Source organism: Nicotiana sylvestris, chromosome 12, assembly GCF_000393655.2.
Source record: "Nicotiana sylvestris chromosome 12, ASM39365v2, whole genome shotgun sequence".
In the NCBI taxonomy this organism is placed as follows: Eukaryota; Viridiplantae; Streptophyta; class Magnoliopsida; order Solanales; family Solanaceae; genus Nicotiana; species Nicotiana sylvestris.
In genome coordinates, this window is record NC_091068.1 from 17894779 (window position 1) to 17911622 (window position 16844).

At 34.0% G+C, this 16844-nt stretch overlaps 1 protein-coding gene across 1 annotated transcript; it reads right to left on the reverse strand.

Moving 5' to 3' along the window:
- Nucleotides 1-5426: 5426 nt before the first annotated feature.
- On the reverse strand, nt 5427-6490 carry LOC138882738 (uncharacterized). Its single transcript, XM_070163366.1, has 2 exons — nt 5947-6490; nt 5427-5785 (listed from the first exon to the last, which is right to left on the reverse strand). The coding sequence occupies exons 1-2, from the start codon at nt 6488-6490 to the stop codon at nt 5427-5429; spliced, it is 903 nt and encodes a 300-aa protein (XP_070019467.1).
- Between the last annotated feature and the right edge of the window lie 10354 nt (nt 6491-16844).

Below are 16844 nucleotides of genomic sequence, written 5' to 3' on the forward strand. Positions count from 1 at the left end.
TTAGTATAACTTCTTTATTTTTATCAAGGTGTAACAAGGAGGTCAGTAAGCAGTATCAGCAGCAATAGCAGTAACAACAAAACCACAGCTTCATGGTAGTCCTAGCTACCGAAACTTTCCGAACTACATTGGTCTGATTCCCTTTTAGCCAGGGATATGTAGGGAACCTTCGAAGTAGAGATTCGGTCAAATCTTTCAAAAAATGCTTCACACACAGTAGCCTAACGGGAAAAAACCGCTCGTATCCGCTCACTTTATCTTTGCACAAAAACTCTTCGTGTTTCCTGACAAAGAGGGGCAGCTGTGAGCACGTGATTTTTGCCCTATGAAAATTACTCCCAGAAATTCAAAATAAAACAATTTTCCTTTGTGTGCAATTTTGAGAATTTTTCGTGGCGTTTTTGGTTAATTGTCTGTATTCTGCCGGGCATGTTTATTTTTGTTTTGATTAATGAAAAATACAGAAAAATTACATGTTGCATGTGCATTTAGGATTTAATTTTTACATATAGGATTAATTAAGTAACTTGTTTTACGAAAATGAGAAATCATAAAAAATAAATGTACTTTGCATTTTTGTTTTAGCATTTAAATGTTGAATTGTGTGATTTTATTATTAATTGGCATTTAATTATATGTAATAAATGTTGTTAGTATTTTTAATAAGTTAACTTGGTTTATAATTTTAGAAAATAATTTAGGAAGAAAATAAAAAGGAAAGAAAACAAAAATGAAAAATAGAAGAGAAATCAGACTGGGCCATGTTAATTTTGACCAAATCCAGCCCAAATTTTGTGTCTAACCCGGTCCAACTAATCAGGCCACTCAGACGTCCCAAACGACGTCGTTTATGTCACTTTCAATCAGTGTCGTTGGATTGAATCAATCCAACGACCAAGATCATCTCTCCCTTACCCATTCCCCCAACCCGACCCCTTTACCGAAGATGGATCCGGTCTCAGGAGTGCCTAAACGGCGCCGTTCCACTTAAATGATCAATCCAGACCGTTGATCTCATTAGATCAAACGGTCAGGATTCGTTTCCCCCTCTAGTATATAAACCTAATCCCTTACCCCCCTCCCCCCAAGCCAAACCCTTCCCCTTCGTCTCCAAGAACCAGAGACCAAACGACCCCTGAAACCCTAGCCGCCCTCATACCCCTTCGCATGAAAGTCGGCAGCAACGATGCCGGTGACCACGAAATTCACACCACTGAACCTCCTAACTACCCTCAACACAGATTCCTACCCTTTTAACCTCGAATCATCCCGGTTTGTCTCGAATTGAAGATTCGAGCAAAACCCTAAACCTACCCAACCAGTCCCAAGTTCACACCCCAGCTCCACCTAACCTCCCTCGTCCCTAAACCACCCCTAGTTCCCCTCGAATCAAACCAGAGTTTGTCAAATCTCAATTCGAATGAACGAATGCTGAGTTTTCAAATCAAGAGCATGTATTGAAGATTTGAGGCCGAAATAGGTTTTATTCGTGTGTTCTCGTTTGAGAACTCGTGATTAAGACCTATTCCGACCAAAATCGAAAGATGCCGGATTTTGTTCAAGCCGAGCTGGTCGTTCATCTTAGGTATTTCTATTCTCTATTTCATCTCGTTTTTTTAGGCTTCATTCGATATGTGTCTTTTCGGATTAATTTCCTGTCACATCAATTTGTTTTGGTTTGGTAATTGGTGTTGACTCATTAATTTTAGTCAATTGTTGAAGCTAGTCAGTTTGTCGATTTATTAGAACATTTTTCGATTTTGCAATCGATAAATTAAGGATTAGTTCATCACAATGTTTGAATCGCTTAGTCAGTCGTCACATTGTTTGGAATTGCTTGGTCAGTTGAAATGTTTTGAAAATACATGAACTTTGTTTTGGTTGTCACCTGAACCTACTGTGTCATTCCCTGTAAGGGTGTTCTGAATCATTAAAATCCTTGACCTTTATTTTGTTGCTATTTGATTCAACCTGGTTCAAGCTTAAGCTGTTGTCGAGTTTGATGAATTGAATCCTACTGTTTAGGGTCAGAAATGAATCTGACGTTGGTTTGAATTCAGTGTTGGTATGATAATGTAATTAGATAGTAGTGAGTTATAAGGTTGCATTCAGAACTTAGGAGAATTGGTTATAGTTGCAGTCACAGGGTCTTCAGGGGTATTTTAGGGGTTTAAAAGTTTGGCAAATGGTCTTGCTAAGTAGTCTGTCCAGTAAGTACTAATGTAACATTAAACTAATGCATTTGTTTAGTGTTAGTGGGGAACAAAACATAATGGTATGTGGAGGCTTAAAAGGAATTGATTAAAGTACCCATACACCTTTGAACTAAATAATGAAATTAGACACTTAGTAGTGGTTGTCAGGGAATATGATGGGAGACACACATTTTTTAATGATTTAAGTGTTAAAACAGACTGGAAAAGGGGTCTGTCTGAGGGTATAATAAATAGGGCAGACCTGAAATGAAAGGGAGGGGGGGAATGAAAAGAATAGGGGGAGACCTGAGAAGAGAGGAGCAATCTGAAAAGAGAGAAAACGATAGAGGAAGAGAAACAAACAGAAAAATAAAAAAAAAATATCATTGCTCCATCGAGGAAGTTTTCTGACTCTAGTTCGTTTAGGATTAAAATAGCTTAAGTTTCTTGGTATTATTCAGTAACTGAAACTTGAAAGGTCCAAGAATATGATTTCAAGTTGAATCTGGTTTGTTCGACTGAGTTGGTTGGTTATCTGCTTGGGTTTATTGATTGCTGGGTCGATTCTTGGATTCTCTGGTGTCATTTGTCTTCTGAAAAATCTCCCATTGTCGTTGTTAAACCCTGCTGGATTGGTCATTTGCTGCTACTGTTGCATTGATGTTGCTAACCTCTTCTTCTTCTCATTCCTTTCTGCCTTCAGGTACACATTCTCAGTTTGAGTTGATGTAGCTCTTTTGGTTCGAAAATGCTGAAATGAAATGATTGCATATTCACATCTTAACATGTGTGGGTCCAAGTTGTTATGCCAAAAATAGATAATAGTCGATTTGTATTTGCTTAGACTTACTTTAGATTTTACATTGTATAACTGAGCTGAAAATTGGATTGTATAACTTAGACTGATTCTGGACTGTAAATTTGGACTACTGGACTCTCATTTGGACTTATATGTTTGTGTTGGTAATTAGGGAGAAATTGAAGCAGTATTAGTACTATTAACAAATCATGTTGAAACTCAGCATAAATGAGAACATTTGTGTCCATACTTTGTCCTTGATAAAAGAAACGAAACAAAATCATCTGTTGAATCAGCTGATGGAGCCATTTAGATCCATTCCAAAGCTTTAACATGGCTAAAATGAATTGATTCCCTCCTTCTTTTAATTGTAATTTTTTGTGAACAAAACTCTTGCTAAGGCCCAGTTGTGACGCAATCCATGCCAAACTGGGGCCAAGAATCACGGTTGGCCAGTTTGAAATTCCGTGGGCCTATACTAAAGTCCAAACGGCCTGAATTCAATTAATGTCACCCCTCTCTTAGATTAAAATATTGATAACTAACTAGGGCCTTTTGTTTTATTTTTAGAGACAAACAAAGATAGAAAACCATTGTCACTCTAGGTTTGCCTTCTAAAATACATTGAGACGAGACTCGCAAAATAAAACACGTAAATTGTGGGGCCCTCGATAATTGTATATATTAAAACACTTAGATTTCGGGACGGGCAGTTTAGTGAATTTCACGGCATTCCCCAAAATCATAATGCGTTAGTCTCTTCAGGCGCGTATTTTAATAACATTACCTCCCTAAACTCGGGTGCGTATTTATGTGACCCAAATCCAAATCCCAACGATGTTAAAGTATGTCCAAAAATCACGGGTGCATTTATGTGACGTGGTTCAAGACGTGTTTTAATAACGTTTCAATGTTCTCTAAAAATGAATAAAAGCGGTTAAAGTTTAAATTTACACATAGGTTTATAATTGTTTAAAATCAAATAATTAAGCTGAATATAACAGTTGAGCGACCGTGCTAGAACCACGGAACTCGGAAATGCCTAACACCTTCTCCCGGGTTAACAGAATTCCTTACCCGGATTTCTATGTTCGCGGACTGTAAAACAGAGTCAACCTTTTCCTCGATTCGGGATTTGAACCGGTGACTTGGGACACCATAAATTATCCCAAGTGGCGACCTTGAATTAAATAATAAATCTCGTTTCGATTGTCTTTTAATTGGAAAAACTCCCCTACGCCCTTGCGGGCGCAAGTGAAAAGGAGGTGTGACAGATACTATATCTTTATTTTTGAAAGAGTTTCAGGTCTGCTTACCAATTTGACATGCATCACAAACATGAGTTCTAGAAGAATTCTGTTTGGGTAGTCCAACAACTAGCTCATGTTTGGACAATTTTTCTATCAAATGCATGCTAGCATGACCAAGTTTCCTATGCCATAGCCATGGATCATCAAACATAGAATTTAAGAAAATATGACCATCTATCTTTTTAAAACCATCAAGGATTTAAAAATTTCCATATCTTTTTCCAGGAAGGACTATTTTACCTAATTCGTCTTCAATAGCACAACTTGTTTTCTTAAAATTTACCTCATATCCCGAGTCGCCTAGTTGGCTTATGCTCAGGAGATTGTAGTTGAGTCCATCGACGAGATAAACTTCAGTGATGTCACAGTTGTTATTGAAGGGAATTGTTCTGGTACCAATTATTTTACCTTTTGAGTCATCCCCAAACTTAATACTTCCTCCATCAATTTTTGTAACTTCTTTGAACAGGTTTTTTGTCGCCTGTCATATGACTGGAATATGCACTGTCTAGATACCACTTTCTTTGCGGCTTATTTTGTAGTGTTCCTGCAAAACAAAGTGATTACTTTCTTTTAGGTACCCAAGCTTGCTTGGGTCCTGGAGTGTTAGTATTACTAGATTCAGAATTATTTTTTGGTTTCCAAACCCATCCTGAAACGTTTGCTTTATGAAAATGACAAAAAAAATATTTTTGCCCACTTTTGTTATAGTAGTGACACGTAACTTCTGACCCACCTTTAGATCTTTCATTAGTGTTAGTACTAGTGGACTTAGTTCTAGCTGGTCATTTTTCAGTTGACTTGTAAGTCGTCTGGTTTGACCTGATAGAACTGTGACTGGTGAATTTGCGCATGCCATTGAGTTGCATTTGCAATTCCTCAAACTCTTCTTGAAGTACTTCTTTTTCGATTTCACATACTTCATGTTTGAGTTTCCATTCTTTAACCTCTTTAGTTAGTCTCTTAAGCTCATTCATCATTTTTTAAAGACTCTTTCAAAGTTAAATCAAGAATATCCTGCAATTCATTGCATCTTTCACAGTTATAAGATCTTACCTCACTTGTTTCATCTCGTGCCATGAAACAATTTTCATTCTCTTCATTCGAAGTGTCCTCATCTATCTAGCATCTTGAGGATTTGTTCATTTCGTTTTCCAGAATCGTCATGAAGCAAAGATTTGCTATCTCTTCGTGGTCTGAACTATCCTCGTCACTCCAGCTTCCAAAGTATTTGTTCTTGTTAAAGCCTCTATAGATCTTCCTTTTCAGTTCTGGGCACTCAGCTTGAATGTGCCCAAATCTTCCACACTCATAGCAATTTCCATCATTCTTGTCATGTTCGTTGTATTGCCTGAATCGACTTAGTGGAATTCTTCCTTTATTTGTATTTCTGAATCTTCTCATTAATCCATCCATGTTTCTTGATAGCATAGCAATCTCTTCTTGTAGAGCTTCAGGATCATCATCAATCTCGTTTTCAGCTATTTCAGTTGAAGTCTTGAATGCAACTATTTTCTTTTTTTCTTCTTGAGATGCGTCTTTTCAAAAGCTATGAGTTCTCCTCGTAGTTCATCATAAGATAATTTGTTTAGATCCTGAGATTCCACTGTGACTACTTTGGTCTGCCAAGTGGTTGGCAGACTTCTGAGAATTTTTCTAACTTGATCACCACTGGTATAAGGCTTGCCAAATGCCTTTAGATCGCTAATTATTTTGCTAAACCTGGCAAACATCTCTTCAATAGATTCTCCTTCTTTCATTGAGAAGAATTCGTAATCATGAACCAACATGTTAATATGTGTTTCCTTTACTTTGTTGGTTCCTTCATATGTGACCTCAAGCTTGTCCCACATTTCTTTGGTTGTGTCACAGCTTGAGATTTTCTCATATTCTTCACCACTTATAATATTATGAAGCAGATTTCTCGCTTTATTGTTAACTTGTACCACTTCCATTTGCTCTTTTGTATATGAATCTATATCTTCAGGATCAACAAGTGGTGGAGTAGCAGCTGGTAAGGGATAGTTCCCCTTTTTGATGACTCTCCAAACTTTGACGTCATAGGCCTTGGCAAAGATCTTCATCCGCACTTTCCAATAAGAGAAATATTGTCCATTGAAGTATGGTGGTCTAACTTGTGAAGTTCCTTCCTGAAAGAGAGCTCTTATGATAACTTGATTTGCCATGATCTTTTCTCACAAGCTGTTAAGCAAAAGTAGAATGTGAGCCTTGCTCTAATACCAATTTTAAGTACAAGAGGGGGGAGGTGAATTGTATATTTTTAAACTTAATCTCTTATTAGTCGACTAGTTTATCAATTAGTCGACTAGATGTAATGACTTAAAAATTATAATAGTAGAAAGTAAAACACAGAAAGTAAGTGCAGAAATAAAAGACACCAGAATTTTATACTGGTTTGGATTCAATGTGAATCCTAGTCCAGTCCCCTTGGGTTACAAGGGAGTTCTCTTTAGTAAATGCGTTTCTCCGAGTACAATGGAAATGACTTGATAACTCAGTTCCTATAACACTCGTCTCTTTTGATACAATGTCTCACTGGTGTTGTACTCTCCTTTTTTCTCTGACTTGTTACACAACAGATCTTAAAGAACTACAATGTTTGTTTGTAGTAAAATAAAGAGAGGGTTTTTTGGTTCGATCAAAGTATGTTTATCTAAGGCTTGAAGCTGGGTATAAATACTTTGGTGAAGATCGTTTGTTGACGAGGTTTGACAACCCAAGAGATTTGATCCTTGGAAAAAGATTGATTCTTTCCAAGATTAAGATTGCTTGTCGTTACTCTTCCTTGATAGCTTTCCTTCAACAGTTGTTTATGATGAAGGTTTATTCCTTGATTGTTGGTCCTTCCGAAATTAGCCGCTCAACAACTCTTCACAGAATCTTCGATCTTCCGGATTTGAATGTGTTGGCCTTGATTAACGCCTTAAGTTTAGGGTTGCTTGATTCTTTCCATCGCAGCTGTCCGTGATCGTTGCTGACTGATTTGTTGATTAATTTCTTTCCTTAGGCATCCAGATTTGTTGATTGATTCGTAATCTTTGCTGATTGATTTCTTTCCTTAAGCATCAAGATTGACTTCAGCGATCTTGTAGTAGCTCCTTGATTCCTTGTTCTTCTGTAATTGATTTTCTACACAGATATATTATTTGCATCATTAAAACTAGATCTAACAACTTTCTCCTTCTTATCTCCATCAGTTTTAGCAGGTTTTTGTTGAGTAGTTTGTCCAGGAAATAGAGCACCAATAGTTTTGAAAGCCATTGCTGAAGCAGCTCCAAATGACAAACCTAATAATAATAAAAAAAAAATTAAAAAAAAAAAAAAAGCAAAACACATATATACGTACCATTAGCAAGAAACTCTTAAGAAATTGAAAAACAACATCAATGTATCAAAATACCATTAGAAAACTCTTTGTATATTTTCTTTTTCTAAACAAAAACTGTAAAAAAAAAAAATCATTTGTTTACTAGGAAAAAATATCATAAACAAGAGAATAAAGATTAGTTATAGAAGATCTATAAATTGTTAAATCACCTGTAGAAGATCTTACGAAAAAATTTATGTAGATGATCTTACTAGTTATTTATATTTTGTTTTTGGTTGTCCATGTAAATTATAAACATATTAAAAAAACAAGGCATTAATAATTTTACAACAGAAATCTTTTATGACATACCCCATAAAATACCATCACTGGAATCTCTAGAATTCTGATTGCCGTATGCATAAAATTAGCGGATAATGTTAGATCAAAACAATAAAAGGGGAGAAATTCAAAAATAGTCAGATTTACAATTGGTCGTTCAAAAATAGCTCAGTTTTTAAAATAATCGAAATTTAGCTATTTTTCTATAAAGATAAATCTGAACGAAAACACTGTTCAAAACCCGGAAAATACACCAGTATATTATGTTGGAGTTCCAGTATAAATATACTTGAACTCTAGCATATTATACTGGAGTTCCAGGATAAGTATGCTGGAACTCCAGCATAATATGATGGAGTTCCAGCATAAGTACACTAGAACTCCAGCATAATATACTGGAGTTCCAGCAAGTATACTGGTCCAGCATAATATACTGAAGTTTGGAGCACCGGTGCTCCAGTCTCCAGTATATTATACCGGAGCCAACAAAGTTACCGGTCCAGCTTAATATGCTGGAGTTCATATACAGGTGCATCGAACTCCAGTATATTATGCTAGACCGGTCTCTGTTGCAGCAAAATAGTGGCTATTTTTCATTGACTTGATAAACGCTGGCTATTTTTGAATGACCAGTCCGAAAATTGGCTATACCGTGCTATTAGGTAAAGGAACCATTGCATCAGAGGTGGATCCAGGATTTTCAATAGTAACTGATTTTATATTAAAATATTTATAGATATTTAGTGAATTTTTCAAACACATATATATTTGAACAAAAGTTTATTTGGTTCACGCAAATTGTATGTCGCAAGGTGGATTCGCATAAACGCTTAACAACGAACACAAAAAAATTAAAGAGAAGATCACAAGAATATAAATTAGGAGAAAATCAAGTAACAGAATCAAATATCAAATATATAGGTTTAAGAAATTGCTAACCAGCCATGTCGATTTCTTAATTAATGAGATAGGTGACATATATGATTCTTTTTATATAATGAGTGGAGTATGTTCCAAGAAATTTTATTGGAGTAACCTTCAAGTAATTTTGCCCTCATATGGAACTTCAAAGTTCAAACTTATTAAAACTCCCACATTAATGTAAGAAAGGCAGAAGTATAATCCTATGCCAATAGAAATAATATTATTGGAATAGTTTAAATCATGGGCAAAAAAAATAGCAAAAGATGGTATCTACCGATTAAATTTGTATTATTTTATACTATTTTTTTTTTAATTTTATTTATTGTTGATGAGGATCAATTTTCTTTTACTCGAGTAAACAACGTTTGCTATAGATTCATTACTAAATTTGCCTTAAATATTATCTAACATTGTCTACTGGTTAAGATAGTCAAACTGACTTCTAATCATATTATGGTTTACTTTGCATTTGGTAAACGCCTAAAATACAAACGCTTAGAAGTTAACATTAAATCACCCAAAAATCATAAGTTAGTCACCCTAACTAATAATTTTTCAGCTATTCTTTTAGTTTGAGTTTTTTTACTATTTTATCCTTAATATTTTTAACTGCTTAAACTTATAGATGGCGGTTAACATGCCATCAAATAGAGGTGTTTAGTTCAAATTTCATAACCATCCAAAAGAAACAAAAAAAAAAAATACCATCTATTTGATCATATAAAAGAATGGAAAAATGCATAAGTATCCTCTGACTTATATCCGGATTTTCAACTACACACTTTATCTATGCGGGAATCTTATTACTCCACTAAATTATTTTTAAATTGAATAAATATCACCCTAAAACTAGACAACCAAACTCCTTGCAAGTGGTGAAGTACACGCGCTGTTACATGTATTTTTAGTATTTTTTTATTCTTTCTTCTTTTTCTTATCTTTTTTTCTTATTTCTTATTATTCCCTTTTTTGGTTATTTCATTCTCTTTCTTTTTGTTTGGTCACCGGCGACATAAAATGGTAGTCGTCGGAATTTCAAGAACACCATTTTTTCCGGCGATTTTTTTTTCTGACGACAGATTTTTATCCCGATCTGAGTATATTTTGTTTTGCTTATGAATAGATCTTTTTGAGAGTTTAATTTGTGTGTGAAAAGGATAGAAAGAGAAAAAATAAAAACAGAATAAATGGAAGAAAAATGGTTAGACAAAGTCGTCGGTGAATGAATATCCGCCGGAATTAGAGAAGAAACGAAAAAATATGTAAAAGAAAAAGACAAAGAAAAAGGAAAAGAAAAAGGAAAAGGGAAAAAAGTAAGAAAAAATGGTAAAAAGGCAAAAAGAAAAATCTGAAAATCATTTTTTCTTACTTCTCACTCTCCCAAAGAGAGTGGAATACATACACTCTGTCACGTTAGCTTTAAGGGTGCAAATAATTCTACTTTAAAATAATTTAGGAGGGTAATAAAAACCACACAAAGATAGAGTGTATAATTGAAAATTCGGATAAAGATCAGAGGGGGTACTTACGCATTTTTCCTAAAAGAATCAAATTGATGGTTATATTTTTCAAGTCAACTCGGTCAATACGTGTACATTCTCATTTTAATTTATCACATAACCATAATAAATTAGTGTAATTAGGTGTAAACATACCATGTAAGTAAATATTTACCCATTATACTTACGGGTAAATAAGTGCATGTTCTCAATACGTGCACTTATTGCTGGTCAATAAGTGTACATTCTCATTTGTTTTATTATGCAGTATTTGTTAAGAAACTAAATCAAAATAACAATATGAAACAAGAAAATAGACAAGAATATAGAAAGCAAGAGATGAGAGCTTCTTATTTCTTTCAAGTGTTTCGAGTGTTTCGAGTATTTCAAGTATCTACAATATCACTTCTCATCCTCTATTTATAGTATTACATAGAAGTATACAAAAGAATGTCATAAACATGACATTAAATATTTGAGATCACGGAGGAAGATCATGGGGAGATTATGGAGGTATGGGAGTTACAACCATAACTCCATAAGTATTGGAGTAGTGGGAGTTATGGAGATAATGGAGAAGAGTAGTGGGTATTACTCTTTTATGAGTTATCGACATCCGTCAATAAATAATTATTTATAACACTCCCCCTTGGATGTCCAAGGATAATATGCCTCGTTAAAACCTTACTAAGAAAAAACCTTGTAGGAAAAATATTTTAGTGAAGGAAAAAGAGTACACTTATCTTGTAATACGCATTACTTGCTAACTCATTAAAAACCTTGCAAGGAAAATCCAGTGGGATAAAACCTTAGCCAAGGAAAAAAGAGTACAGCGCGTATTTGTCTCCCCCTGATGAAAACATCACTTTATTTTCCGGAGACGACGAATTCCAAGCTTGACAACATCTATAATGTTGAGACAGTCAATGCCTTACTGAATTATCTCGCCAAATTATCACTTGAACGAATTTGTTGAACATCTACTTCATTATTCTGTTGAAGATTGTCTATTCAAAGAAACTTTGGCTAAATGTGCTTTGTCTTCTTCAATATATCATTCTTTCAATTGAGCTATGCAAGCAGCACCGTCTTCAATATTATTGGAATCTTCTCTTCAAAAAAATCACACGTCTCATTCGTGTTGCGTCACTTAATTTATAAGATGTTAGTATCTTGGTATGAAGAACGAACTTCATGTAATGCCCTGCATTTACATAACCAACAAAACTTTGATAATATTTGTTAGAATAAATAAATATATCAATGATTCTCTTGTAATATATTACTAATTGCATTCCAGTGTCTCCATATCGAATTAAAGTTAAATCTTGCTAGTATAACGTTATACTCAAGGTTCTAGCAAGAAACATAAGTGCACTCAGTGCACTAAGACACAAAAATAAATCATGTATGTCATACATGGATGGCTGAAGCTTTATTTAACAAAAGGCAAAATACATAAGTTACCCCCTAAACTATGGACCAAATCTCTGTTACACACTTTCTGACCACGAAAATCATCTTACACACTCAACCTTTCTTGAGTGTGTCTAATACACACCTTTTTTTCTTGACCAATTTTTCAAAATATGTATAAAGTCACGCACTAATAAGATTGTGACACGTGGTATTATTCTTTTAAAAATTAAAATATGTAAAATTACAATTATACCCTTTACCATCTTCCCCCTTGCATCTCTTTCTCTTCGCCGGCGACAACAACCAGACCTCTGCCATCTAATTCAAACAAAAAATAGAAGCCCCAATCAAATGCTCCTAGCTTCTAATTTCTAAATATTTTCGAGATACAAAATTCGAGTACCAAATATTGGAATCTTTTGCAAAAAACTTATTAAGATTTGATCCAAACGCCAAAAATAATTAGTTGTACTAGAATATTGGTTCCTCTTAAGCAAACCTACAACCCTCTCCAATGGTATATAATGGTAAATGGGTTCCTTCATGGTTGCCCCCAACAGGTGTAAGGGGAAAAAGGAAGAGAAGAGAAGAGAAAAAGGTGCTTCAATAGTGAAGGTATGGTAATTTTTCGACAGGTGAGTGTTGATTGATTTTAGGATGGTGGAGAAGTTGTGGAGCATCAATGGTGGACGATGGAGAGGTCTGGATGGGCTCTCGACGGGCAGGTGGTGGATTAGTTTAGAAAAATAAAAAAGAAAGAAACTAAAAAAAGGAAAGAAAGAAAGAAATTTTATTGTAATCGTTGGATAAATTTCACTAAATCTGAACCATTTAAATAAAATATCAGACATATAATTTTTTAATGTTCAGATGCCTCATTTTGTTTGTAAACACGCGCTAGCCACGTAGGCAAAGAGGTGTGTATTAGACACACTCTGGAAAGGTTGAGTGTGTAAGATGATTTTCGTAGTCAGAAAGTGTGTAACAGGGATTTGGTCCAAAGATCAGGGGGTAACTTATGCATTTTGCCTTAACAAAATTTTCGGGAACCTCTATATGCTTCAGAACAATTTAAATCCTTCAAAGATTTTCATTATACACATATCAGGTTTTTCATGTATTGCCATATTAAAACCTGAAAATAATTTCATCCACCACAGGAGAACCTGTCTCCAACTAATGCCAGGATATTTACGACAAATCATGTGCCACAAGTCGTCTTTATGTTTAGCGACTTGATTTTTCATTTCACCTTTTGCACAATGGACTATCCGTCCAATTTCATATTTTTTAGGTGAAGTGAATTTTATTGCGTATTTTTTATTTGGCCAATCATTTATCTGTCCAAATTTCATGACAGATTTGAGCTTAAGATCCTGGTCAATATTAATAATATTGAGCGCTACATTATATAAACAATATTGTCAATGATCATTTTACATCGGTTCCATCATCACAAAATAAATACATAACTTATCGAGATCTCATTATTTTCAGGTACCTAAGCCTCTCCCATGAGGTCTTATAAAGTGTTATGTCATGGTGTTCCTATAAAGCACTTGCCTCCTTATTATGATCATATTTAACAGTTGCTCTTCTCCTTCTTCAAGGAGTTTTATCTTTGGAACCGATTAGTCTATTACGCTTCATCCGCGCCATAAACTTTGTCCATCATGGACGTTATTCTATTTGGATCACTAGCAACTGAAATATGACATTTAGTTTTGGGTCAGCAGATGCGCCTAACAATATTTTGCAAATGAATTATCACTTGAACTTCAAGTTCCCATTTTTTTACGAGGATCTAGATGTATTTATAATAATTCATTCGGCGTATCACTTTTTTAGCTACCCATTTTCTCCCCCTAATGTTGGGATCACCAACACATATCCCAACCTTCTTTGGGAACCCATCTTTGTGCATTGTGGTGGGATAATTAAATCATATAATACATCTATATTTCCAGATAAAACTTATTTGGTTCCTGACCCTGAACCAATTGTAATATGGAGAATTTATCATAGCTTGGCTAGATGCGTACAAGTGCTGTTGTATGTTAAATAATACATCTCATAACCAATGGTTTAGCTATAATTGGAGGCATACAATTTCTGCTAAACCAAGTTGGATTTAAACCAGCATTATCAAGATAAAGTATCATAGTTTATATTTTGAAATTGTGCTCTAATAATTTGAGCAATCAACCTTGCAAAATCCACACTACAAATTGACAGCAAACACAAATGTGACCATACAATAGAGACATCTATTAAATTCATATAATAATAAACGATCCACATGGCAGGTGACTGGGCCCATATATATCACCTTTTATTCGTTCCAGAAGTCAAGGGATTCAATCCCAACCTTAACTGGTATATCATGAGAATAAGCAGCATAAGAGAATTCTTGAAGAACTTTCTATTTCTTCAATATATGCCAATGTGAATTCTCAATCAATTTTTTGCATCATAATTGAACCGGGATGGCCAACCGATCATGCCAACTATTGTTTATTTCAGTAAATATTTAATTTACTATGGCATGTGATTCTATCATCATGCTTATACATTTGTAGTACAAATAGAAGAAAAGTTGGGTAACCTTTCATATTTACCCTGTATGATTATAGTAATATGAAGATATTCAATCTTCCTTTCATCTATCGTCTCAATATGTCAACTATTTTGGCTAATATATTTGAAACTCAAAAATTCCTTTTGAGACTTACTACAATATCAATGTCATGGACAATTTTATTTATCCGAGTAGTAATAAATTAGCTTTTCTAGAGCTCTTAATTGATTTTGTACTACAAGACTTCTTTTTTTCACTATCCATATGGTAAATGTCTTCTTCATCGGAGAAAAATTAAATTATTATAGTCATGGCCAATCATCATAAGCAAAATCAGTTCTTGCTTTACTTTTGCTTTTAATAACTTTTTATAAGGCATGTCAAAATATTTTGGCGTACCACATGTACGCGGCCAATGACATATTCATGTAACCACATAGTGATATTTATTATCTTTCTTTCTCTCAAACCTCCCTTAGAGGTGAGTTGTGGTGTGTATCCAATCATTCATTATACGTATTTATTCATTACTTTTATCACATATTGTTACATTCACCGTCAGGAATGAATCTGCATTCTCAATGCTTATCACAAGTCACATTCTCTTCAAAGAATGGAGTATAATTATCATGACGTGCTTTATATATTTTTCCATACCAATTTGATGGTAAACATTGCCTTCACATTTTAAAGGATTATTTTAAGAACCCTTATTGTTCTCATTTTACAATTACCATAATAATGACTATTATTATTTGATCAATGACACGTCCATGTTCATTGGTCAACCACTTGTCTTCATTAGACTTATTATGCACCGCTACAACATTCACTTCAAGAATGGTGCAAATCAAGTGGGACAAGGTTCATGCATTTTTATGAAAAATACATTATTTTTCTTTAGTCATTATTATATCATCAATATGGTGCATTGAGACTCAAACCCAATGTCTTACCCATATAAAGTCATGTTAGGCCATATTGCGTTGAAACTTGAATCCAACGTCTTTTCATCAACATAGTGCGTTGGGACTTGAACCCACCGTCTTACACTCAATTAATGACATAATATGCCAAAGTAGACTCACCCTTGAGCCTTTCAATGTATACTACTTTTAATAATAATAAAAGTAAACTCATATATGTGTTACACAAGCCATAACAATAAGTATCTATTTACTGGTAATAAAGGAATCAAAGTTCTTCAAATCACTTTGCAAAAGCTGGCGTAGCTCCTTCATTTATGTACATCTTTGGTCTCTGGTTTAGTATGTAACATTTGGTTGCATCATTATATGCTTCTGATTTTCATATAAGATCTAACCTGAACATTAGGTGAAAGAGATTAGACTAAACTTACAATAAATATTAGAAAGAAAAACATGGAGTAGTAATTAGTTTACATCTAAGTATTTTCAACTTTACAAAGTAATACTTAGTATTGGAAACATTCATGACAAATAAAGAACATTTGATAAAAACTAACAAGAAAATGAATTAATTATAAAAAAAAATTAGAAAATGTATCTTAGTATTATGTGCCTTTTCACGATGTACTAGTCTCCTCAACCTTGTTATTCCTTCTATTATATTTCATACCATTATTTGAAATTGCTAAATGGAAAAGAAAAACTCATCTCTTCCAGAGGAATATCAGGCACAACAGACATATGCTTTTTCTGATGTAAGACAATTTTGTAGATGTAGTAACTCAATTGGATAGAGACTCGTGTTGATAACGTGTTAAGAAACTAAATCAAAATAACAATATGAAACAAGAAAATAGATAAAAATGTAGAAAGCAAGAGATGAGAGCTTCTTATTTCTTTCAAGTATTTCAAGTATCTACATTATCACTTCTCATCCTCTATTTATGCCATAAACATGACATTAAACGTTTGAGATCATGGATGAAGATCATGGGGAGGTTATGGAGGTATGAGAGTTACAACCATAACTCCATAAGTATTGGAATAGTGGGGGTTATGGAGATAATAAAAAAGAGCAGCGGGTATTACACTTTTATGAGTTATGAACATCCACCAATAAATAATTATTTATAACAGTATTTGGTTTGAAAAAAGAAGATAGCAACCAAAGAATTGATTTTTTAAGCATATTAAAGCAACATGAACACACAAATCGAGCCTAGTTTTATCTCATGGATTAAAATGTAAAAATAAATTGTTTCTTTTTCTTGTCTACAAACATCTTATTGCTACCTAAAGATAACATAATACAAAACTAAACAAAAATTAATTGATCTCAAATTCACCTCCAAACTAATTCAAATATTCATAAGAAATAAAACAAAAAAGAATCTTATCTATTCCAAAGTTTTTTCGAATTATATGTAATATAGGGGAAAGTGAAATGGGGGAAGAGAATACAAGGCGGGAAATCGTACTCTATAATTGAAAAATAGTCACTGTTATGAAATTTTTAAATTT

Coding starts and splice junctions, on each gene's coding strand:
- LOC138882738 (XM_070163366.1), bottom strand. CDS start 6,490: ATGGCAAATCAAGTTATCATAAGAGCTCTCTTTCAGGAAGGAACTTCA. Junction 5,786..5,946: donor AGTTAGAAAAATTCTCAGAA/GTCTGCCAACCA, acceptor CAACTGAAATAG/CTGAAAACGAGATTGATGAT.